At 40.2% G+C, this 26,313-nt stretch overlaps 1 protein-coding gene across 2 annotated transcripts; it reads left to right on the top strand.

The window, feature by feature from the left end:
- Positions 1-3,619: 3,619 nt before the first annotated feature.
- DIPK2A (divergent protein kinase domain 2A) lies at positions 3,620-24,930 on the top strand. Of its 2 annotated transcripts, XM_064457665.1 has the most exons (4): positions 4,745-4,850; positions 8,089-8,185; positions 18,926-19,229; positions 22,045-24,930. In XM_064457665.1, the coding sequence occupies exons 2-4, from the start codon at positions 8,150-8,152 to the stop codon at positions 22,374-22,376; spliced, it is 672 nt and encodes a 223-aa protein (XP_064313735.1). In that variant the 5' UTR covers positions 4,745-4,850; positions 8,089-8,149; the 3' UTR covers positions 22,377-24,930. The 2 variants fall into 2 exon arrangements, with proteins under 2 accessions (XP_064313734.1, XP_064313735.1); XM_064457664.1 differs by lacking the exon at positions 8,089-8,185 and having other exon boundaries at positions 3,620-4,850.
- The last annotated feature ends 1,383 nt before the right edge of the window (positions 24,931-26,313 follow it).

Genomic DNA, 26,313 nt, shown 5'->3' with positions numbered 1-26,313 from the left:
TTCCAGAACCACAATACTAATCTCATTTTGCTGTACATTAAGTGGTACAAAATAGTAAACCAGATTTTGAATCTGCAGAAGGTAGAACACAGAACAAAGGCTATGCTACACATCCTCAGACAACTGCAGACAGTGTCCCTCCCTCTTGGTCTCTAGGATGACTGGGATAGATGGTTAGCTGGGTGGATAGTTTACACAGCCCAGCCATATATCCAGATTTCTTTAGATATATTCTCTTTTCTGCCAAGAGATCGAATTTGAAAGATGTCTGAGGATATTGAACATTTTGTCCCAATCTGTGGATATCCCCCAACATAAAAAGGCAAAATATTCAGAAATCTCAGGCATGCCCACTGCAGCCATTTCTGTAACACAGGCTTCTGAACGATGTGTATGCAGTCAGTCTGATCCCTGTGAAGAGAAATATGTAAACCCTTGAGTATAAAGGTGCAGAAATCTTTCAGATATGCCTGGTTAAAACGACAATGATCCCTATTTTTAAGTGGCAAGGTGATTCTGTGATTGAATGTGGGAATGAGTCTCTAGACAATCTAAAAAAAGAAAAGAAGGATACTCCAGGCTACTTTGCAGTATCTGCAAGGATTCTGAGATAGCTGTCATTTTGGACAGCTGCTTATTCTGTAGTTTGAAATAGAAGAGCTCAGAGTGAAGTGCCCTACTAAGCCAGAGCATGTTATCAGACCTTTACATAGAGTTGCTGGATTATCTTTTCATTCTAAACTGTTTAAGTTCTCAGTGATTGTTTGCTTTCTCGTTAGGGAGACAAAAGGGCTGGATCTATTCAAGTCTTCTTTCAAATCAATATACTAGATAATTTAATGTTGTCTAAGATGTCTCTGTAGCCATACAGTCTGTGATTTTCATGAAGTCTCTTGATGTCTCTGAAAACAGTGGGAGTATATTATGTCCACTTACATTAAAGGTCTGTGCATAACTCCAACACAACTTTGTTATGGGAGATGTAAAAAATCCATATGTGGAGCCAGCAATAATAGGTGACTGTTAGAATGACACTTCATAACATACAGCAAACTGAGACCCTATTGCTGAGCTATTGCAACTAAACTAACCATCTGTAACTAAACTAACCTGCTATACATCAGAGAACTTCATGCACTTGCACTCCACTGACAGTCCGTATTTTCATTGCAGTCACTGGAATCTTTCATGAATTACATTGTCGTATATAATGAAGTCTTCACAGGGAAAGTACTGTAGTTTATTTTGAAGCTTAGTCAGAAGGCGGCAACTCTAGAAAAACAGGAAATGCATATATTATATAGTGCCTTACCTAGTTTGTTTTGCATTCCCCTTTCTCTTGAAATGGACTGTTCACAAATCATGCTTTTTAAAAGTTACAAGATATATCTGTCATTCTCACAGAATTAACCATTTTTACTCACTTGCTCTCCCTCCTTTGCTTTTACTTACCAACTCTGTCTTGACCTTTCTTTTTTTTTTTTTTACTTTCAGTCTTCCAAATGGAATCAGTTTTATCTTCCTCTCAGTCTCCTTCATTTCCTTAGGCAAAATTCGTAAATCTGTGAAACCAAGTTACAGCAACATTGTATAAAAAGGCAGCCTCCACCTTCCTTTATCCCTCAGAAACACCCCCCAGTCTCCAGTGAATACCAATGAAACTAGAAATAATAGCAACTTCTGTGTAAATCAGCGCAAGTTTTCTGATCTGTTTGGAAACAGCAGATTTATTTATTTGTTTATGGATTTGCAATGTCAAATGCTTTAAGAACACTACCTTGTTGTTGGAAAAGCGTATTAGTTAAACTATTTAAAAGATTCTTTGTACTTTAAAATTATGTTTTCATCTAGTAAAGATTATTCTGTTCATAGTCAGAAGGATCAAACTGTTTCCCTATAACTGAGCAAATGAGAATGCTTGAGAAATAAGCAATATAGAAAATAAACGTTAATATATTTGTTTATATTTGGATTCCTTAGTGACTTAATAAGTTACAGACTAAATATTGTTAGATGCAAAAAAACCTGCCAGCAGGTAAAGACAACCAAACATGCCTGGCTAGTGAGTTTGGAGCTTACATCCAGCAAACCTCCCCCCACCAGTTCAGCTTTCAGGATCTATCATTATATGAAACGTGGCATCAGTGGTTCACAAATGAAAACTTGAGTTAATGAAGACTATATGTATTTATTTTTTATGTATATATATTTATTTTCTAATAAAACCAGTGGTTTGTGGACTAGAACTTGCTGATTGGATGACTTGCTCCTATGAACAGCATTTAATGTATAGTTGGTAAGGTATAATAAGGCATGTTGAATGAGATACAGTCATGCACAACATACACCAAGAGGTGCAAGTTCACTCTACACATTCAACAGGGACAATACTAAGTATGCTGCAGTGACAATACTCAGTATGGATTCTTTAAGCTGTTTTTAGACATATAAATGTCAAAACACAGTACGTAAGGAGGTAAGTACCTGCCAATAGAAAAAAAATGTATTTCCAGTGTTGTAGATACTAAGCACTTGAATTTATATATCATGGAAATGAAATAACTGGAAATTATCCAGTCTGCTACGCTTCTTCCCCCAATGATCACACCCCTACTGCATTTTTGAGACCGAGCAGGCAGCGTGAAGGTTGCCTTTAACTTGGGAGAGTACAGGCTCACTTTAAGAAAAGCAGTTTTGAAAGGACCAAGACTTTCACCTTTTTTTTCCTTCTTACTCTCTTTTCCTCTGTTCTGCGCTAGTTTTCAGAATGGTTTTTAACCTGTGGCCAGTAACATCTACAGGGAGATTATGAAGGCAGTCTGCGTAGCGCGCTGCATCCTTCGTTCAGCTGACGAGATGGCTGCAACCTGTAGGCTCTTCCCTCCGGATTCGGGATGGGATGAGCGCATTCCAAAGGATCGGGCGTAGGGGTCCCACGAGAAACCCGAGACATGATCAAACACACCAGCTGCCCGTGCCAGCACTGGAACTTGAACTGGAAAACCTGTCCCGTGGCCCCAGCAAACCGAACTGGTTTGTGCAGCTGGGTTTACTCTATCGATTGTTTGTAAAGCAGAGTTGTATGAAGTGTTTTGCACGAAACTCAGTTCCGTGCTTCTTTCCTGATGAAAAGCACCGTAAACCGGGCAGGGAAGGCAGGGCTCCAGCCCCCGCAGGCGGCCGGGCACGGCCGGGCAGGCGGGCCGGACCGCGGGGCCGCGCCTTCCCCGAGGGCGGGCGCTCCCCGACGGGTGCGCGGCGGCCGCGGCACCGCGATGCCTGTCAGCGAGCAGCCGCTTAGCGGCAGGTCTGAGCCGCGCCGGGCGACAGCGACGGGACCGCCGCGGCGACGCCTGAGGGCGGGCGGCGGCAACGCGGAGAGGGGCGGGCGGAGCCGGGCCGTGAGGGGCGGGCGGAGCCGCGCGGGGTGGCACAAACCGCGCTGGCAGCGGCAAGGTCGGGTCCCGCCGGTCGCGTAGCGCCGCTGCCCGGCGCCAGCCTCTGGCAGGCCGCCTCCCGCCGGGTGGCCACCGGGCGCCTCCGCCCGCCGACAATATGGCGGCGGCCGCGGCGGACCCGTCCGCCCCGCAGCCAGGCGGTGCGCGAGCCCGCCAGGGGCCGGGGGCGAGGGGCGGGAAGGGCGCGGCGCCCCGCCCCCCGACTGCCCGCCCCTCACCCCGCCCCTTAGCGCGCGCGCACGGACCTACCCGCCCCGCTCCCGCCCCGCGCGCGTGGCGGCTCCTCCCTCCGGCTCCGAGGGGGCCGACCCGCACGCGTCCGCACCGCGCCTCGTGCAACCAACCGCCGCGGCCGCCGGCGGCGCTCGCGCGAGGCCCCGCCCCGGCTGGGCGGGGGGCGGCAGGAGGAGGCGACCCCTCCCGGGGTTGGGGGGCGGGCGGCTCGCGCCCACCTCGGCGGCGGCGGGAGCTGCTAGAGCGGCGGCGGCGGCCGCGGCGGCGGCGGGGCCCCTCCCCCGGGGGCGGGGCCGCCCGGGCCGGCGGGCTGCTGGCACCTCCCCCCCTCCCCTCCCCTCCCCCTCCCCGCCGTCCCCTCAGTAACTTGGCCGCCTTTTATCGGGAGAGCGGCGAGGCGCGGAGTTTATTGGTGCCGGAGCTGCGGCGCGGCCGGGGCGGGGAGCGAGCGCGGCGGAGGGCGGGGGGGGGGGGTGTCACCCCGGGCCGGCCCGGTCCGGGACGATGCTGCGGCTGGTGTCGCTGAAGTTGGGGCGGCTGTACCGCTACGTGAAGCTGGCGGTGCTGGGCAGCCTGGCGGCGGCGCTGGTGCTGAACACGCACTCGCTGCTGGCCTCGCTGCAGCGCAACGAGCTGTCGGAGCGGCGCTTCCTGCAGCTCAATAAGTGCCCGGCCTGCTGGGGCACCAGCTGGTGCCGCAAGTTCCTCAACGGGCAGCTGCGGCTGGAGAGCTGGGGCCGCCTGCGCCTCTTCGACTTCTTCAACGTCAAGAACGTCTACTTCGCGCGCTACGGGGAGCCCCGCGAGGGCAGCCGCCGCGTCGTCCTCAAGCGCCTCGGCTCCGCGCAGGAGCTCGCCGACATCGACACCAAGATCTGCCGCCGCGCCACCGGCAGGGGCCGCTGCGACCTCCTGCAGGCCCTGCACGCCACCGAGTTCGCCAGCCTCAACGGCGACGTGCGGCTCCTCACCCCCGACGCCGTGGAGGGCTGGTCGGACCTGGTGCACTGCCCCTCGCAGCGCCTGCTCGACCGCCTGGTCCGCCGCTACGCCGAGACCAAGGACTCGGGCAGCTTCCTGCTGCGCAACCTGAAGGACTCGGAGCGCATGCAGCTCCTCATCACCCTCGCCTTCAACCCCGAGCCGCTGGTGCTGCAGGTAAGCGCGCCCGACGGCGCCCGGCTGGCCGGGAGGGCCCGGGTGGCCGCCCGCCCCCGCCTGCTCTCCTTGGTGCTGCACAGCCGCCCCCGCCTGCCCGGGGAGCCCGCGGGGCCCTGGCTGGAAGCCCTGGCCCAGACCGGCGCCCTGCGCGGCCCGTTCCCTGTCCCCCCCGTTCCCCGCCGTGGCCGGGGTCTCCTTCGCCCGCCGCGCCGGGCACCCGCAGTTCTGAGGCGGGAGAGCGGGGGGGGGAAGCAGGGGGGGAGAAAGGGGAGCAGGGCTCCCGGGGAGCCGGCCTCGAACGGCGGCGAAACGCTGGGGCCATCAGTCCTCTCGGTCTTTGCGCTCACAGTGACTCCAGTGCAAAGACAGCAGCGGGGTGCGCTGAGGAGGGGGTCTCTGATTCCCAGGCTGGGCGCGAGGCGCTTCCTTATCTCACTCGGTCTCTTAGTTTTTCTTTCTCCCTCAAAGGCTTATGTGCGTTTTCCCGATTTGCCTTCCTCCTCGGTGCTACCGCGCCTGGAGTCTTTAACTCGTTCTCCATCCTGCTTGCCTTTCTCGTCTAGGCAGGGAGCTTCCCCTTCTGTTAGGTAGCGAACGGTGAAAGCAGGCAGCTATTCTGCAGGAAGCAGGCGGGGTGGCACGCTGTAAGGCAGATGTTTTCTGGTGGATTTATGCCTTTTTTACAGTTAAGTGTTAGACTTTAATCCTATGGTATCTCCCATAATACGTGTATTCCTAGGCAGCTATGGGAATCTGTCATTAGTCTCTTAGGGTCTAGTTTAATAGACAGTGGGTAGAGACTTTACTGTAGTGCTGTTGCGCTTTCCTTGTCAAAAACTGATGTGCATGATATCGTGTTCTTATGTGAATTAAATATAATTTTTGTTTTCTGCTGGTAAAAATGAGAAATAGGTACTTCTTAGCCCGTAAATGGTGCAACAAATAAATGAACAGTATTCTCTTTTCACCACCGGCTACTTATTTTATATTCTTTAGGTAGGAGGTCTATGGGTGCAGACCAGAAATTTGTGCTTTAACATGTCATGTAAATTTTAGGTGAAAAATTTGTAGGAAACCTTTTTATTCTGCGGCACTACTCAGTTGCTTCTGTTGCATATTTATTTAGATTGGGAGCTTTGCATTTTGGCTCTTAACACTGCCAAGGGAACTCCAAGTATGCCTTTAGTGTGTAAGTTTGGACTCAGAATTGTTTCATCTAACTGCTGGACTGTCCTTGCCTTTATCCAATATATGACAAAAATATTTGCAAATATGTTTGAAAGCATCGCTGCATGATTACTGTTGTAAACATCTGCTGTTTCCCTAATAAGAGGCCAAGAAATATCTAATGCTCAAAAAGCAGTGCTGCAGGCTTTACCCTCCAGCAAATTCACCTACTGATTAATTTCTAGAGAATGCATTTTTCAACTCTACTTAATTAAAAATATGTTCTTGGGTAGTATGCCTTCTGCTCTTCAGCCTCTCCATATACAGCTCTTGGGTTTTGTTTTCAAATTTTCCAGTTTGCTTCTCAGCAGTCTTAGGGTACAGTACGTCTCTTCCATTTTGCCGTAAAGTTGCTCCTGAGCATGGTGAAAAAGGAAACTCCACTGAAGTAAGAAAATCAAAACTTTGCTTTGCTGAGTGTATTTGGCTGCATTTCATACAACTGACAGTTTTGGTGTGGAACACTGGTTCCAACATGCTGAGCTTGGACCTAGATGGCCAGAAAACACCTGTGTACATTTCTTCATAATATGTGGGCCAACGTATTCTTTACAGACAAAGGGTATGGCACAGCTGCAGCATTCCCTGTTGTGGGGTGGATCAAAGGCAGTGGGCAGCACTGGTTGATTTACGAGCCTTGATTCCTGTCAGCCTCTTGATAAGCTGTGGATGAGCCTTGAGGCTGCCAAGCAAATCTGCTGAAGAGATGAAAACCTTTGGACATGAACTTAACAAGCACTTTGTTCACCATTTATCATAGCGAAGGTGCTGCTGAGAGCAGAGCAGGTCGAATTGGTGGGAAGCAAGGCAGCATTTACCAGTCCAGAGTTGTCTGTCACCTCTTGTCAGATAAAAAGTGTTTTGCAGACTGTTGTAAATTTTGAGTAATAGGTATATCCTGGAAAATATTTCTGGGGAACTTCAGGCCAGCTTTGTGTGTTGAAACATTCTTAATATATTCTCCAGAAGAGCATTCATCAACTTTGGTAATGGGTACTGAAGGTATGAATACCTTCCCTCAGCTGGGAATGAAATATCTTAAATATATGAATGTGAATGAACTCTTCTCGTTCCATAACATGTCAGATACTGCCCCATTCTCAGCCTGTACCCAAGAAACATGTAAGGAATGGATAATTCTGTGTTACGCAGCTGTTGCAACAGCAAGATGCAAGGCACTCTTTATGAGAGGGGTATAGTTACTTTCCAGAAGTGATAACTGACAGCTGAGAAGTTTGCTTGTATTTATACATCAGATATGTAAAACATCTTATGGTAGAGTTTCTGCGGTATTGATGAGGGCAGGTATTAGCTCAGGAATGAGACCTGTAGGCTTGTTCTAAAAATCAGCTGCTTCCAAGAAAGGAAACCTGCATGACGTCATGTGAAGAATCAGATTTTAATTACAAACAAATAAATAAATTAAAGCTTGATGCATTTAACTGATGCTGTCTGTTTGTGACTGGAAGGCACAAGGAGAAGTATTGCTACTTTTTGCCTTGATCTTTCCATGAAACACAACGGTACCTGTTTAAAACACTGTCATGAATATCAGTTTTGGTTTAGAAGCAGAGATAACATCTACATTCTTGGTGTTCAGTGGAGTTCTGCATTCTTTAATTAAGTTGTAGGAGCAGCCAAATGTAAATAGGCAAAAAGGTCGATCTTTGATTTATAACAGAAAATTCACTTTAATCATCTACGAGAGCTAGTAATTTGTGGATTATAAGACTTTCTGTCAGAGATTGGGATGTTAGCTTGAAGCCTGTGTGGAGTATGGATTATTCCTAAAGTGGTGTTGCTTGCAAACTGCATATTGTCACAACTGACTTATAGCTTTTGCTGTGGGAAGGTTTCAGGTGGGGCTTTAACCCATAGCATGATATCCTTCTGTTACAAGTCTCCAAACAGTAGTAAACCAGCAGAGTTTTGTGGAGATTACTTACTCTAATCCTAACTCAGTATTTGTATTTGTTATAGCTTTCTTGTTAACCTCCTTTATCCACAGTTGTTAAACAGTTGCATAGGTGTACTTGGTGAAGAGTTCAGCCCCTTTGTCATTTCACTTCATGAAGCAAATTGGAGGACAGCTGCATTATTATTCGGTACAGTGTACGCCTTTTCTGGATTTTAAAATATTATTTTTACTTTTGTAGAATTTTGCTAAACTGGTCAGTAATTTTCACATTTTTTTAATCTGAGTTCACATTTGAATGAAACAACCTGTATGCAAGGGCTGAGGAAAGAATTTTTTAAACTGAAGTGTAAATGTTTAAGATTTAACTTCTAATAGGTTTGGGTTTTTTCCCTTCCTCTTTCTAGTATTCCTCTCCTACAATAAAAGCAAATACTTTTTACTAAAAAGTAAGTTCTGATCTGTAATCAAAATGTGATACGTCTACACCAGACTTTATGTAAACATGAGCAGCTTATTCAGACAAAAGCAATAACAAAACTTGCTGCTGTTCCCTTCAACTCATTTTGTGGAAACCAGAGTATTTTAAATAGGAATTACCTGGTGGATAGGATCTACATGTGGCATCTGATTCATAATTGAATATGATGACTATGTGTGTCAAACACTTGCAAAGATAGGTTGGCCAAGGTTGCCATGTGAAGAAATAGCAAAATTTTAAAAATAAATGGGATTAGGCTGAGTGCAGTGTGAATATTCACTTCTTGCAGAATTCATAGGACCAGCATGGATGTAAGTAGATTTATCCTCACCCTATGACTTTTTATAAACCACCTACCTTCTAGTTTGTCTTTTAAAAATAACTGTAATGGAGAAGCTTTTCTTCATTTTTTTTAACCATGAGGTGCGTTCAAATAATGGATGTTATTCAACTTGATGAAGCAACATGATTAATTTTTATCTTCACTGGCAAATAGAAACATAAACTTACTGTTATACAACCAAAACCGTTTGCTGCCTATTGTTAATTTCCATAGAAGCCAAGTCTGTTGTTCAGTCTTTGACTCTTACAAAAATTCTTCTTTTTTTCCCTAATTCCTAACAAGACTTTTTCTAAAACCAAGGCAGTTCAACAGAAAGATTTGAGGAAGTAGTTAAACTTTCTCTAGACATACCTATGTTTTCCATAGAGCTCCTGCACTGAGCTCTGTCAGCCTCCAGATTTCCTATTTAGAGCCACTGTGGCTGTCATCTAACAGCTTTTGAGCTGCTGGTGTTGTGCCACCGTAGCTGCCATGCTGCGAGCCGTGCTATGCAACCATGTATTGTCCGTGGAGCAACCATGCAACCATGAAGGCCTGGGGCAAAGTTTTAAGTTTTGTACTTCAAGACATCCAAAACCAACAACGCCCAAAAGCCAGGGGCAAAGTGGAGAATCCCTCATTCTGGGAGTTGGGGAAACTACAGTATAACTCACTACTGCTGAAGTAAGAACTTGTTTCTAGATACAGAAAAAACCCACAATTTTCTTAAAGTGGTTGTATTCGTCCTAAAATCTTGTGGTTAGCTATGAAAGACAGATTATGTCTGTCCCGGTGAAAATGAAGCAAAGGTTCTCTCAACTGTTTTGGCGAAAGTGCAGCCACAGCTGGTCTTGCAATACTGAGTCTTGCCTTTGTGCTGGCTGTTGTATTGGTGTATAGTGCTGCCAGGTGCACTATTACAATGACAGTGCATTTGCCTTGTTTTCAAACCAAACTTAAAGTTTGCACACGAACTTTGCTATTAAAATAAAAATAAATAAAATGCTTGCAAGTAATGTGGGTTTTTTTCAATCTATCAAAGGTGCCTGTGAATTACATCCAGACTGCATTAATGCAACTTTGTCTTGAGCTCTAGCTTTTTACATGTTTAAAATGGAGATTCTTTAAAGAATGATGGTGAACGTTTATGTCTTGTAGGTAAATTAAAAGTCTCAAAGACTTATTTTTCTAATAAAAGTGCCAATATGTATATGGAAAATAGCAGTACTTCTGCATTTTTTTAATAGATTGTATAAATCATTGCCCTTCCCTCAGGTATGTATTTAGCTTTCAGAATACTTAAGCTTAATTACTCTATTCTTCTCACAACTTCTGATGATTGTTCCTTGGGAAAAAAAAAACCAAACAAAACAAACCAACAACAGCTGTATCTCTATTCCTAGTATAATTACTCTGCATGAACAGTCTGTTGCCATATAACCTAAAGTTTGCTTGGTTTCTCTTCATGTCATTATTGGAGTTTCTGTTTTGGTTCTGTTACAGGAAGAACAATAATTGACATCTGGTAAACAAATATTAAAACATTAACTCTGATCTCTTTGAAACAATTTCTTGCACTGAAGTCACACAAAGTAGCAATTTAGCCAAATGTTTTACAGAATTATTTTACTGATCGATACATAACTCAGTAAGAAGTAAATGGGCAACTTTACTTGCCTGGGATTTCTTTCTTTCTTCTTTTATCCTACACACTGTTCTAGTCATAGGTTATTTTCTGTAGTTCTAAATACATTGGTTGAATGCCATCCACTTTTATTACTTGGTGCCTTTTAAACTTTCTTAATTACTCAACTTGGTGTTATCGATACATAATTCCTATGTTAAATACCAAGTAGTGGATTTAAGGCAGTTATCCACACTACCTCGTGTGCCCTCCAATGGACTTTCATTAAGTCCTGGCTCATACAGATGCTGGCATTTTGACATACGAAGTACTATTTGGTGTGTAGTTTTTTAAAATGTTGAATATTTTCCTCTGATCTTTATAAAAATGTTAAAACATAGTTGTTTGAGATCAGTTGTTAATAACGTTACCTCCAGTTGATCTGAGGCTTTTTAATAAAAAATTGGTTATCTGCAATTTGATATATTAATCAGTTTTAAAGATTCACCATAGTCTGCTGCAGATGATTATAAATCATGACTTTTCCCCCCTACCCTGCCAAATTACTCCCATGCAGTTGGACTATTTTTTTTAAACCTATATTTCCTTTTTGTGGTAAACATAAACTAGGCTAAAGGAATGTCTAGTGCTGCTTTTTGGGTAAATTTGTTTTTTTCTTTTCTTTTAAGTTTTCTTAAAATTCCTTTTTTGCATACAACTGTTGACTGACACCTATAGAAAAGATAATTCAGAAAGCAAGGGTTTTAAATTTCAGATGTTAAAGTGAGGCTTTAGTCTTTCTTGATTCCTGTTTTACATACTTGTAAGTGTTGCGGAGAAAAGAGATGAATGTGTTGTCCAATCCTGAATTGCCATTATGTGTAATAAAAAAAGAAATAAAAAAATATTGTTTTGTTGAATTAAAATTGAGTTGCCTCATGTTACAAGAATATTCCACTGATTTGATTGTATTAAAAATTGAAGAGTTATTTTTTGCAGTGACATATAGTATATGTATTAGGCCAGAACCGGCTCGTAGTTGTCTTGTTACCGTACTTAAGTATGGTCCTTAAATGATTAAAACTATTTTCATCTTTATGGTGAAACTTCCCTAAAGTGATGACATGTAAGTAAAGTAAAAGGAATGTTTTAGAATAGTGTAGAAATTCTTCAAGTTATTGTGGGGTATGTATTAAGATGAATGTCTGTCTTAATCTAGAGGCTGCTGAGAAATCACTGTACAGACTTAAATAGAAATTCTCCTGATCAAGATGTAACTCTGAGCAGTTTTCAGTAACACACAAAGAGTGTCACCCCGTATTCCAAACCTTGAAATACCAACGTTGTCCATTTGCTTCTGGTATGTCTGATGTAGACAGGCAGCTGTATTTTACTTTCCTAAGTTCAGTAATTGATTAGTCTCTTTGATTTTGCAAATTAACTTTCAGAAATAAGAGTAGGCCACCTCTGCTAGGACTTCTTCATAGTCATATATTCCAAACCCATAACCGATGAGGAGTAGATAGCGGTCGTTTTCATCTGTTGCAAATCTAATTTTAATGAACTTTTGTGAACTATAAACTAATTTGACCAGGTAACAACTAATAGAACATGAAATTTTCTATACTATGGTTCTTGCATTTAATCATTATTCATTAATTTGTTTGGAGACATGCCATACCTCTGCTAAAATTATGAAATATAACTTTTACAGTCCAAGTGTTCAGCTTAAACATTGGGCAACTTCTGAGTGGGTTTGTACTTAGAGTTGACTCTAATTTTGTCCTAGAATGTGTCATTTAAGCCTGATATGCACCTCTTGTTGGCATGAATTGTATGTAGTGACTGCTTGAAATGTAATAAAACTGAATAAAAGTCAAATAAATGCAAGAAACATAGTTTCAATGGGAATACCAATATTTGGGATATTCAATGAAATCCACTCTCCAGTGTGTGTGTAGGCTATATATATGTATATGCTTAACTTCTGTGGGAGTTTTAGTTGAATGTCAAATGATTTAGCACGTAGTTGAGAATTAAATTGTTTTTGTTACGCTCACTAGCATTCACAAGTACATTTGAATACATATCTTCTGGAATGCAGATCAATTCCTGACAAAAGAAGGCATCTGCATTTAGACTCTGCTTTTTAACCTCCTTTGATTTGAAAAGTTTCATTGTAAAATCTGATCTTCAGGTCTGCGTGGTTCCAGAGCTTTACTTACTTGCCTTGGTGACTAATGCAAGTGCTACTTCTGTTTACACTGCAGAACCAACAGTACTCTGTGAGAGCAAACTGGTTTTTTTCCTTTTGAGGAAGAATATATTATTTAAATTCTGCTTGCCATGGCAGTTTTTGCCTGGGCAAACACAATTTAGTTGGGTGACTTCAGCAAAGGCATCACAAAGAGAGTAATTTTGCCTTGAAGGTCTTCAGAATCATAAGGAATAAACGTAGAAGTCCTCTGTTTTCAATAGGTTTTTTAGTTCCATCATATTTGAGTTGTAGCTCTTTGGTTTTTTGGGTGTTTTTTTTTTTTTCAGATGGAACTCACTTTATACAAAAATTGGTAGTGATACGTAGCATCTTCCATACTAGTTTTGAAAATGACAAGCATATTATTTTAATGGTATAGTGGAACATTAGCTCAAAGATATCAGTTGTCACTTAGACTGTTCTGCTGTTTTTGGACTTGATTATTAGGATGAATTATATGCTTGATTATGATAAACTAATATTCTTTTACGTGTTTAATTCAAAGGGGATTTGTGTTATTGCAGACTACAATAGGCCTTATCAGCTTCAAGCTGGTGAGTCTTTACTGCATGATCTAATTCACAGCTCTGAACATTGAAAACCAGTGGCAGATTTGTATATCGTCTCATATTTAGACAGATGGAAGCGAGGAAGATGCGTGCATGGATAGTGTGTTTTATGTTTCAGTGAAATGATAGATTCACCCTATTAATTCTCTATTTATTTTGAGTCTGGTTTTTTTTTTTTTTTAAGACAGAAGTGCAGTGTTATTCTTTCAGGCACAAAGTGTCCTTTGTCCATTTGACAGCATTGGCTTTGGTTTTTAACCCTTGCTTAGAGAGATATCGTGAGATATGCTAATAAGGGCAACTAAAATATTTTTTTTGATTTATGTGTCACTGGGAATGGAAGTAGCAGGAGTTTTTGTCATATTTATTGTTTTCCATCTTTCCGTTAGAAGATTATACAGACTTCTCTGTGAACAGAGAAAGATAACAACTTTAATGAGGGAAAACTTACTAAGCTACCTGTTTGTAGTTTTTCATATGCATTACTGTATTTTAAAACACTTTTAAAAGCTTAATTGTCTGTGGTTTCCATGGCATTTTTGGGTCTATTCACAGATAAAATGTGAGTGGGTGCATCAGAATTGCAGATTCTTTTGTCAGATAGCTGTTTCTGGTTTTGAACAAGAGCTTAGTTTTTATCTTAATTGTCACATGCACATTTTAAAGTCTCCGTATAGCATATTCAAGTACAAAATTATCTAATTAAATATTTATACTACTAATAATTTGAAAATTAAAATAAAAACTATGTTATGTGTTACTGTACGGAAATCTGAGATTTTTGACATCTATCTACTAAGCCTTTTGTTTCTAAATGCAAGTTATTAATGGAAAACATGTTTAATGACGGTATGAATTTGTGTTCATGTCTTACTGGCTTTCAGAATTTTAATCCATGAAGGAAGAAAAATCCCCATGTTAAGTTAGCTGCAATTTCATCTAGAAAAAATGCTTTCAAAATAGAATAGTACAAAAAGTTACAAATCTCTGCTTGTAAAGACAACAGATCTTCACTTCAATTAATATTCTTGGCAGACTCACCAAGTGAATATAAAACTCCTGAATAGGGCACTTGCACATATTTTTATCCCCTTCTTCTGCTACTCACTTGAGTAATGAAACATAGATGTGGCTGTTACATGCTAGTTGGAAGGGAGCCAAAATGGAAATGCTGTTTGTACATGTGCAGATGTTGGCAGGATTCCCTGCACTCCTGTTATCAAAAGATCTTTTTATTGCCACAGAGCTGTAAATATCTGTGTTACAGTATGGCATGCAGGTATTTTACTAGTACTGTTTGGGTTGTTCACTTCTTAATAAACCAAACTGCTCCTAGAATTTCTTGTGTGAAATGAAATTCAGTGTACACAATGCAGGAAGCATAATAGATGTGTTTTGAAGATCAGTGTGCTGTTGTGACTAATGCTGTACTTTCAAAATCAGTTTAATCCATTGCATAAATCCCTGCTCCTGCTGGAAAGGAAAGGTCCTCTGAGCTCCTTTCCTCTCTTCTGCGCCTGGCTATTCAGGCATTCTCCCTTCCTTTTGTCAGTACTAGCATGATGTGGTGGTGTGATGAGCTGGATCAGGCCACTGATCCAACTGAACACCAGCCCAGTAAGTACCAGCTGCATTACTTTGCTAATGACATGAAGGATAGGATTGAAATGAGTGTGCTTGATGGTTTGGGAGGGACGGACAACTTCGCTTCAAATGGTAGCGTGACCTTTGCCAGGTTCAACTGTTTGTGGTTGAATTTGTGTTTGGAAAGGGAGGCAAAGGCATAAGCAGAGCAGGACTGGAATATAGGAAAGGAGAGAGGTGCAAAAGAAAACGAGTGCAGTGGTCCAAAGTCATACTTACATAAAAATGTTTAGGTATCATTGCTGCAGCAATTGAATTGAATATATTGCATCGAGTGCTGGTAAAATGCAGCAATATGAAAAGGCTATGCACAGCTGGTGAGATCAGTAAAACCTGTGTTTATCAGAAAATGTAATCAGGTAAACTTTCTCCAATTTAACATATAAGTTTGGTTTTATAAGATATGCATAAAGTAGACTTGCATGGGTACCGAACTGATAGATACACCCATTCGGACTTCCTCAATACTAAGGTGTATGACCTCTCGATGCCACTCACTGGAATGAAAGATTTTTGCTTGCCCAGAGTTTTCTGGAGGTTATGCCTCAACACCATCTCCTGCTTGCTTCTTTTAGCATGAAATGAGTTGTTCCTTTGTAAATAACTAATTTCATTTGATGGACAATGGCTATTTGCTTATTGGTTTGTTTTGATCCAAGACTGAATATAGTAATGATAAATGTGAATTAAATTTCATTTTGGTGGTGTGTGGTGCCACAGGCATGTTTGCAGAATAAGTAAGGAACACTGAATAAGCACACACCTCAGTTGTTGGATGGTTATTTTGCTAACCACAAAACAAGCAAAAAAAATCCCAGCCAACTTCTTAATTGTGGAATGTATCACTTGACTTACCCTGAACTAGTGGATATTTACCCCTAGTTACCATCTTCATAAATTGCCTTGAAGCCTACAGATAAAAACTGAAAGCTGGATAACGTCATCCTTATTGCATAGTAGATTCAGGCAGTGAGAGAGGTTTAGTTCTCAATTATATGGTACCACAGCTTGAAAATGCTGGTCTCAGAACTATCAAATTAGTTCTGTATCATCCTTAAGGATTTTTCATGATCAGATTCACCTATGTGGGTAGATCAAAATAGAAGTCACCCCCAAAACTTTGAGCTTATTCTGTTACTGATATGGGTCTTATGCTCTTTTGACCAGCCAAGAAAGTTTCTTCTCTGCAATGGTAAACAGTTATTTTCCCTAAAATTGTCTTCTATGCTCACCATGTTAGAGGTTAGCTTAATGGCTTTTACCATAAAGATGGCAAACTTAGGCAACAGTATACATTCATTTTCTTCACATGTATCATAAAGACAAGATTGGCTATGTAGAAACTTTGAACAGTCCTTGAAAATTCCACAGAGGACATCTTGAGCCAGAATAGGCTGGGATGGCTGCTCAGTTTCCAGTAGGATCCAATTATCAAATAGTGTTAACACACAAATGCATATTTTTACTGTCTCAAAATTATATTTAAAATATGCAATAATTTAAAAACTGTAGATGAACAAATTGCAATGCTCTTAGGTGTTCTAAGCAAGGACTGCTGGATGCTAGGTAGAAGGCAGCCTGGTACTCAGCCTTCATTTTAGATATGGGTTCAATTAGGGCCTCCATAACATTTTATTAAATGCTCCTATGACAAGGAGTGTGGTTCCAGAGCATCAACTTTGACCCTGAATCTTCTTTCCCTGGCTGAAAGGCCTTTAGAAGAAGGATGGAAGTGAGCATGCTGTAGGTAGGTGAATTGGTTTGCTGGGCTGGAGGTTCTCCAGTTCTGTTCTGGAGATTTAAAGTGAGAGCCATATGGAGCATTAGAGTGACTCTCTCCAGTATCAGCAGCACAGCAATGAAAAGGAATGCCCAAACCTTTTCTTTACCTTGTTGGTTTTTTTTTTTCTGGGAGTGGAGAAAGTATGGTCTGGACTCTCAGTACAGTAATACAGTAATAACTGTTCCTTCTGTATAGTTCTGTACTTCTTCAGATAATGATTCAGAGCGGGTGAGAAAGGAATTATAGCTGCCTATGAATTGCTGGGAGAAGTTGCACCATGGAAGCACTTGTGTTGCCCATCTACAAGAGGGGCTTTAATGTGCTTCAGTAAACCTTTTCATCAGTAGCATTTGTACTTAAAAATTATGTAACTGAGATTCCATTTTTGTACTGAAGTAACTTAGTAGATGGAGGCAACCTGTCCTCAGGATTTTGTTTTTTACCTCCTGAAATCTGCAGCCATAGTGGAATCCTGAAAATTTTATATAATCCAGAGAAACTATTGTTGCAGTGCCAAGCAAGTGTTCCTGTTTTGGATATTGCTAGAGGATTCACTGATCAAATGATCATTTGGGTCAGAGACCAGTCTTTTTATGAAACTTGGTTCCTGCCATGGAAGCATGCTTACACAGAAAACGACTAGTGAAATATGCAAGCAAGTTTTGTGGGTAAAGATTGGAGTATCTATTGGTAATTTATATTATTGCATTGACTATCATGATCTAAGCAAATCTATTTTCTTTTTTTCAGGGCCCTTTTAATACTAAATTTGAAGTCTTAGTGTGTGAATTGAGTATAGCTTTAACTCAGCTGTTTGCATTTCAAGAATAAGGATTAATTCTTGGGGGTGGGTGTGGCTTGCAGTTCCTTGTATATTACAGCGCTTCTAGTGTTCCTGACCAACATCAGTATTCTAACCTTGGCTTAGCGTCAGCTGATGCCTGGTGGTTAAGATAAAATGATCAAAACTTTGTTATCAAAGGAAGCAAAAAACATAGGTAAAATTAAGGATTGTTGTAGGGGAGGTATGGGTTCTAAGGCACTCTTAAATTTTCTAAATTTTTTAAGTTGGTGAGTGCTGGGCACCTCTTCCCTGACTGGTCTTGTAGTTCAGATCTGTTCTACACGATCTATTTCCTTCCAGTGTCTCTTTTCTCAATTTACCATAAACATTGTCTGCCGTCATGGATTCCAGGAGGTGTAAAGCTTCCATTCAGACTGAAACCCATCATGCCATTCAACCCAAGTTTGGTAAAACCTTTGCTGCATCATCCTTGCAGAATTGATTACGATTCACTTCTGGTGACATGATAGCAAGGTGGTGTACAAGGAAGGAGCATGTGCACACAGTGGTATCTCCTAATTGTTAAAATTAGTGTACATTATATTCTTAGAGAGTGCTAACTTCTACACATTTGGGACTTCTTAATTTAACATCTTAATGGCTTCTTCCTGATACATAGTATGGAGGATATCTTTTAAATGCTTGTCTGTTCATATTGAAGTCTTAGGGCAAATTCAGCACAACTGAAGTAGGAAAAATATGCTGCTGGGTTTTTTTTTTTGTAATTGCTTGTAGTATGTTATTACTATTCAGTCTCTTATGTTAACTCCCATGAAAGCAAGTATTGTAGACAGACTTTACTTTTGATAAAAATGTTATGTGGCTGTGTGTAATAAACAGAGTATGTGCGTAGTAATTAATCAGGAGGTAGACAGGGAGTACTAGATGCATAAGAAAGTCTAAGCTTTCTTTTATACCTTAATCTGTTCTGTAAACCCTTCTGTGAGAGATCTTCAAGTGAGAGGATCCTCAAAGGAATCCAGTCAACTGGGGAAAATGGGAAGGGGGGTTGGTGGGAAGAAGGAGGTGTCACTTTTTGAAGGTTTTTCCTTTAGGTTATCAAAAAAATTGGTTTTAGTTAAAAACTTCAAATGCAAAATTATCTTGGTGGGAAGTACACTTGTGTTAGTACAGCAGATGTGTATAAAACACCAATAGAAAAAGATAGTTGATGGAATTGTGCATGTGTATGTGAAAATATGTATTTTCCCTTAAGTAGTTCAGCAGTGCCTCTTCCTCACATAAATATATTTTGTGTTGTTTTTTTCTTTCCCTTCAAAACTTAGAAGTATATAGAAATGTCATGTTGATGGGTATTTACAGTTGTCTCTCCTGAATTTTATTGAACAGCCTTTTAAGATCTGTCTTTTATTAATAAAAGTTTAAAAAATTCTTTTCATATACAGAGTTTTCCGTCTGATGAGGGTTGGCCGTTCGCAAAGTACTTAGGAGCATGTGGAAGAATGGTGGCTGTCAATTACGTTGGAGAAGAGCTGTGGAGTTACTTTAATGCACCATGGGAGAAACGAGTGGATCTGGCCTGGCAATTAATGGAAATAGCTGAGCAGCTGACAAATAATGACTTTGAATTTGCACTCTACCTCCTTGATGTTAGCTTTGACAACTTTGCAGTTGGACCGAGAGATGGGAAAGTTATCATTGTAGATGCAGAAAACGTTCTGGTAGCAGACAAAAGGTTAATCAGACAGAGTAAGTCTCTTCTTTCTCTCTCCTCCCCTCACCCCTTGTCTCTTGCTTCTTTCTTTGCAAGCACAATATTTAAAGTATGTGTAATTGCTAAATACCCATTTTGTTGGCTTTATAACTAGACTACTAATTAACAAACTAATTAGCTTTCTTCTGCAATTAGACTACTAATTAACTTGACCAATTTGTCAACTTTATGAAGCGTTGATCTTACCTGAACTTAATTTACATATAATTTTGATCTCCGTAATCCTGCTTAAATGGAGAGATGGAAGTGGGAGGAGAGGGTTTGGTTGTTTGATGAGTTTGTACGAATGGATGGACAGATGGGCTGGCTGACTGACTGGTCTACCTTAGCTAAAAGAGAGAGGTTCCTTTTGTCTTTCCCAGACATCTGTAGGGATGGAAATCTTGGCATTCTATTTTCTGTGAATGACAAGACAGTCTTACTGCCTGCTTTGCCTTAGTTACACAGCCTGCCTCTGGTTCAGTTGTTCACGTAGATGCTCTGTAATAATGGAACTGAAGGAATGAGTAATTTTAGTGCTGTTTCCAAATGGGAATAGTGAAAATTCATTCATCTTTCTGTCAACTGTGAAAGCTCAAAGCAGTGGCAGCAGGAGAGATGTCTGACAAAGTGGCATTACATGGGTTTATATTCCTTTTGAGCTTATAAGGAAAACTTCATAGACCTAAGGGTTAGAGACATTGAACTTGAGAACCTAGATTCTGCAGAAGTTTGTGGCAGTAGGCCAAGTGATTCCAGTTTGCTTTGGGTGAAGGGATTTATTTAAGCTGTGCAAATAGACTTCATATGCTCTGCTGCTGAATTAACTTTGAGACTATATTTTCTATCCGCACACTTTTCTACGAAGAAGTATGGTTTTCTGGGGCCTTTTTTTGGTTTGGGGCCTTTTTTTGGTTTGGGGCCATTTTTTGTGTTTATTAGATTTATATACATTCTCAGGGAGCTTAGATTAAAATTGTTGTGTTGGATATCCAGTACATTTACTTTAATACTTACGGGCCACACAAATAAACTTTATTTTTCTTCTATTTTTTTCTTTTTCTACCCTCCTGAAAGAATATTACTCAAGATTTTGACTTTTGGAGCATGTCTGAATTGCTTAGTCACAAAGATGACCAAATGAACTCTGAAAAAGTGATGGAATAGAAGCAAGTAGCATCTTGCAGAAGCTGAATGCTGAAAGTGTCATGCTTACATCTGTTATCTATAGTTCTCAGACTAATTTGTATCTAACTAGGATTTTGCTGCACGATTTTTAACGTAACAATTGATCAAGAGCACAGAACAAATGAGGACACAAGCAAGTTCTCAGTCTTTGCATAAATTTGACATTTAATACTGATTTCATTAATCTTCTGGAAAGTTCCATTAAACAATCTCTGTCTAGAGTGATTAATATGCCTGTTGAGATATTTGGATATGTACGTTCTGTCCAATTGCACTGTACAGTAATACCCAGTTTTACACTATGTGGGATATCATAGTTGAGTTTGCTGAAGTGTTTTTTTCCCATTCCCCGTTGCTGGCTTTTTTTCCATTTTGAGTTCATTGTCCAAATTTTACATCATATCTTTATAGGTGTAACAGTCATCCTTCAGTACACTTTTGTTTCTAGTCCAGCTTGCAGTGTACCACACACGAGTAGACTGGTAGTCAGCTCAGAGAATACCAAACAAAGAAAAATTTTTCTTCGTACACCATGGTGCTAAGAGAGATCTGCAAAACTATGAGACTCCATGATAAGAAGCTCTTCTCAAAGCTGGCAGTAATCTAGAAACTTAAGATGAAAGTTTTCTAAGAAGTAGTAAGAACTCAGGAGATCTCACACTTAGCAACCTTTTATGTATTATTGTATAAGGTATTTTCTGTAAATTAGGTTTTAAGTTAAACAAAGCTTTGTGACAAGGCCACTACTTATGCCTTCAAATTTTTGATAACTTTATATATATATATAAAAAGAAGGGTTTATACATGTACATAAATGCCATTTGTTGAATTTTTTCTTTCTTCAGATATAACACATCTGCTTTTCCATATGCACTTCTTAGTTACTACCGTGTCTCAAGTAAGAGGCTGGAAGATAATGTTTCAGAAGTTTATCGCAATTACTTTGCAATGGCTTTTTTTGTTCTTTGGTAGACCACTTGACAGTGTTAGTTCTCAGGGCAACTGGAGAAGCGTAATCTACATTGCTAAAAGAAATCACTTTGATTTTCCCTGAACTTCACCTGTGAATCATTCTCTCGTACTTGTTTGTGCTACGGTTTTTCCTCTCGGTATGTGCATGAATGTAGATGTCATATGTTTAATGTGCTATTTTTTCTGCTTCCCTCCCGTTGCTATCTATTTTAGCCCTTTTCCCTCTCCCCTCTCCCCTCTCCCCTCTCCCCTCTCCCCTCTCCCCTCTCCCCTCTCCCCTCTCCCCTCTCCCCTCTCCCCTCTCCCCTCTCCCCTCTCCCCTCTCCCCTCTCCCCTCTCCCCTCTCCCCTCTCCCCTCTCCCCTCTCCCCTCTCCCCTCTCCCCTCTCCCCTCTCCCCTCTCCCCTCTCCCCTCTCCCCTCTCCCCTTTCCTTTCCATTTTTTGTATTGCCAGGACCATTTCAGCAGAAGGGTATATCAAACTGTCAGATGCAATCTTAGACTAGAACATTTAAGAGTTCATCTAAACTGAGTTGGTTTATAGTTTAAATAATAGCAGTTTGCAATTTATTGAGCTTCTGATTGTATTCACATGCACATGTGCTCTTTCCTCCTCTCACTTTTTTTTTTACTGTCTCCTTATATTTCGTAGATAAACCTGAAAACTGGGATGTATGGTATGAAAGCAAATTTGATGACTGTGATAAAGAAGCTTGTTTGTCTTTCTCAAAAGAGATTCTTTGTGCTCGTGTCACTGTGGACCACAATTATTATGCTATTTGTCAGAACCTTTTATCAAGACACGCCACATGGCGTGGCACTTCTGGAGGACTACTTCATGACCCACCAGCTGAAATTGCCAAAGATGGTCGACTTGAGGCCTTGCTGGATGAGTGTGCCAACCCAAAGAAGCGATATGGTAGATTCCAAGCTGCAAAAGAACTGCGTGAATACCTTGCACAATTGAGTAACAATGTGAGGTAGTCCACGGTGAAAATCTTTTTGGAACACTGGCTAAAACACTATTACAAAGACACACAGAAAATGAAGTTTTGAACTTATGTATTAAAAAGAGAAAAAAAAAAAGAAACTAGTTCATCGATTTTCTAAATACCATAAAAATATTATTTTATGGTGTTATAATGTTCCTTTGCAAACAGAGAAGGTACTTACTGAATTAAAACTTGAGCTACTATTGACTCTTCTCCCTAACTACTTAAAAGGGAGTAGGTCAAAAAAGACTGTGATAGCTTAATTGACAGCTCGTGTGTCAAAGGGTACTTTACATAAAACTGCATTAGTGTCACAGTTTTGTGAAGCTGATGTTTTTACTTGGAAAGTCAAGTTAGACTGATGGCCTGTTTTAAAGGCCTTTTTTCCTGGCATCATTGTCTCATTTTTGTGTTTGTTTAAACACCTTGAAGTGGCATTTACATACAGGTAAATCTAGCTGTCTGCATCGTTTCAAATTTAACGGGCTTTCATGTTAATGCTGTGCAGTACATTCCTACTGTGAGTGCAGGATTCCCACATTTACTGTCTAATTTTAGGGGGTTTTACACTGTATTTTACTATGCTTAGACATTGTGTTTGTTTTTTTTAAGATCATCATAAACTCAAATGTCATTTGAACTAACATTCATTTGATGTCTTTTGTAGTTCTGCCATTAGAAATATCACTTGATGTAATTACTGTACAAAAGTTTTACCCTTCATGCCAGTATATACACATGACTGTTTAGCAAGAAATCATGGTATGAGCAAACTCTTATTTTTTATAGAGATAATTTGAGAATTGGAGAGAGACTACAATAAAAAGATCTGTAATCTCAATTGGGGATAGAAGCTTGACTAAAAATAAAAATTCTGTAGTCCACTGTAGTTAAGTATAAACCAAAGAAAATGGTTTTGTTCATTAGTTTCTAAAAAAGTAGTAAAGAAAAAATGCTATACTGCAGTGAAGCTAATAATTCTCAAAATTCAAATTTCAGTGGTCCTTGGTTACTCTTTGAAGAACTTCTAAAACTATGTGCTTATACAAAAAGAAAACCCTGTTATGAATAATAATGTCTAGAAAGTTAGCAGTTTGTTTTAGATCATTCCCGATTCTGTTGAATTCAAGTGTAATGGAGTTTACTGAATATTTGTCTTTTGGTTTACCAGCTAAACTGATTAAGCTGTATTCACTCTGGATACCTTTTCTTGAGCTAAGTTTGACTATTCCCAGTGCAGTTAAAATTGACTTGTTGAGGTTTGTGTAAATCTAGGGTTGTTCTCATAAATTACATTTTTTATAAAAACCTCAGTTCTGCTACAAAAGCTCACTTCAAAGCTTGCTCCTCTTTTTTTTTTTTTTTTTTAAAAACAACTACTATCATGTTTCATTTTCCTAAAGTCTTATTCATAAAAAGATACTCTTAGGAAATGTATACATATTACTTCTTGTGACAGTAATGAAGGAAACTAATATTACTTAAAGGCGTGTATGAAACAATATTTTGTACAAGCTAAAAAGAATTCTGAGCAAGGAAGTATGTGCTACTTTCAAGAGCAGAATTGGTATGCCTCTCATACTGCATCAAAAGACTGATGGAAACTGTTGCTTTACCGAATTGCTGCAAATGCAAGGTGAGGAAAATAGTAAACTCACTTACTGACCCATCTGTCTCAAAACTCAAAAAGTGGAGTCATATAAAGATGTAGCGTGCTTTTTGATTTCTCAGATGACTTTATTAAGGATATTTTAGTATTTGAAGTTCTCACTTTGTCATCTTTGCCTACGTAGTCCTAATTTGCTCCCAATCCCTTGTCTCATTTTCTGAAGTTAGAATGCCCAGTGCAGCTTTTAATTTGCACTTCTCCCGTCCCCTTATTTGAAAACTGCTTTACATGCTTGCTCTGGCACAAGCTGTCAGACAAGGTTTGTGTTATTTTTGATCATAAAATCAACTTATTTGAAGAAAATAGACTGACTTTCAGACTAGGTAATACTAGCCTACCATAAAAGCATTGATTTATCACTAAAATTGATTTTTAAACATCTACCACATTTCCCGGTGAGAGAGTGGAGTATGTTTGTTAAAGTTGTAAAAGCAACAAACACTGCCAGTTCTGGTTGCTACTCGAGACAGTTCTGTGACTGTCAGAATGTCCTTTCAGATTTGGTTTGGGGTTTAGTTCCCTCAGAAATAATTTACTAAAGCCGATTATAAAAGGAATTTGGAACTTTAAGAAAAACCCAACACTACAGGGAGAACATTGTGGAGAGCAATAAACCTTGTTCCGTTTGCACCTATCAGATATTTATTGTACAATAACAATTTATATTTTTAGTCATTGCCCATTATTATTGATGAACACGGTGAACTATTTTTGAATGAGATGTTTGGGGTTTGTATGTGCATTACGATTGTCCTTTTGTACTGTAAGTTACTGTTTGATTGGAATATTTTATCAAAACTGTCTCCCTGTGCCTTTATATTACAAGAAGGTTGTTTCTGCAACTTCTAATGATATTAATAAAGAATACTTTAAGAACCTCATCTCAGATACTTATTTTCAGATCAGTCAGTCTTTTGGCTTAGTCTGGGATGCATTTAAATAGACGTAGAACTGGTTTTTGTGATATTGCAGAATGCACTGTTGTCAAAAGTGACAGATAGGAACTTTGTTTTCCCCTCCTTCTTTCTAGTAGACTGTGAGATCCAAAGTGTGAATGATCTGTCAGGAATCTCTCTTTTTTGCATATTATAAGTAAGACTCATGTTAAAAACAACTTGATCAAGCCATATCTTTCTGTACTATTAACTGAAAGAAAATATTTTCAAATTAAGTTGATATTTTCTCTCTTTATTGTTTGAGAAACTTATTTTTCTGTGTATTTAGAGTCATTTTTATTGCTAGTACCACTGTCTCTTTAGTACAATATTCTAGCAGTTAATGTAATATAAATACATAATGACTTTTGGTATTTCTCCTTTACTCTGGGTTTTTCAGTGAGCGTTTGCATTTGAAGCTAAGTGCTGCAGTTATACTAGGACATACATTCCCTCCTAACTTTCTGAGCCTGTGAAAATAATAGGAACAACATGACTCAAAAACACTTGGATTTTTTTAGTTGCACTCCTGCTGCCTCAACTTACATCTCCAGGAACTGCAAACGTGCATACTGAAACTTGTAAACTTTCCCGCGTGCCTTAGAAGTCAAGTTTATTTGGTCTTAAGAAGAAACTAGCATGAATCACTGCCGCATCTTTTCTTTGAACAGTTTCCAGAGTATAGCATAGTCTGATCTGGGCTGCCTTGAACTTCAAGACATGGTGTATCTGTTACTTTCTTACCAGGTACTTTTTCATTGCGAGATATTCTCTCATGAGACACTTCAAATATGTTAAACTGTATGCTACCCTAATTTGCCACAAAGACTAGGTTAAATATGATTTTTTTCACATTTATTAGAACGGAGACCTTGGCTACCCTTAAAAGGCAGTTGAATGTTTTGGTTCTCTACAGTCTGTCTAATGTTTTTGCTGAAACCACCCATGGTGCTTTCATGGATTCCTGTTTTTCCATATGACATGTCTGAGTTCAGTACTAACTTCTAAGCTCTTTTGTTAGTTATCGATGTTGTTTGAAAACTGTGATTTGGAGGTTAGGACAGGTTGGACTGCGAAACCTCTGTCAGATGCACGTGTCTAGTGAGTATCAGAGAAAAGTGCCATTAAGGAAGTATATTGCTCAGTTTGAATATTTGGTGTGCAGCCTGCTTAAACTGCTCTTGAAATTCCTCCTGGTTTCTTTCTGTTTCACAGTCCTCCCAAGCCTTTCAAAATCCATCAGATGGAAACTTCCTTAGTGTTGATTTCACCTTTTTTTTTTTTTTTTTGAAGTTGCAATATACAGACCTGCTAATTTATTTGAT

Source organism: Phalacrocorax carbo, chromosome 7, assembly GCF_963921805.1.
Source record: "Phalacrocorax carbo chromosome 7, bPhaCar2.1, whole genome shotgun sequence".
In the NCBI taxonomy this organism is placed as follows: domain Eukaryota; kingdom Metazoa; phylum Chordata; class Aves; order Suliformes; family Phalacrocoracidae; genus Phalacrocorax; species Phalacrocorax carbo.
The sequence above is the reverse complement of the archived record's forward strand: the minus strand, read 5'-3'. Positions and strand labels throughout refer to the sequence as shown.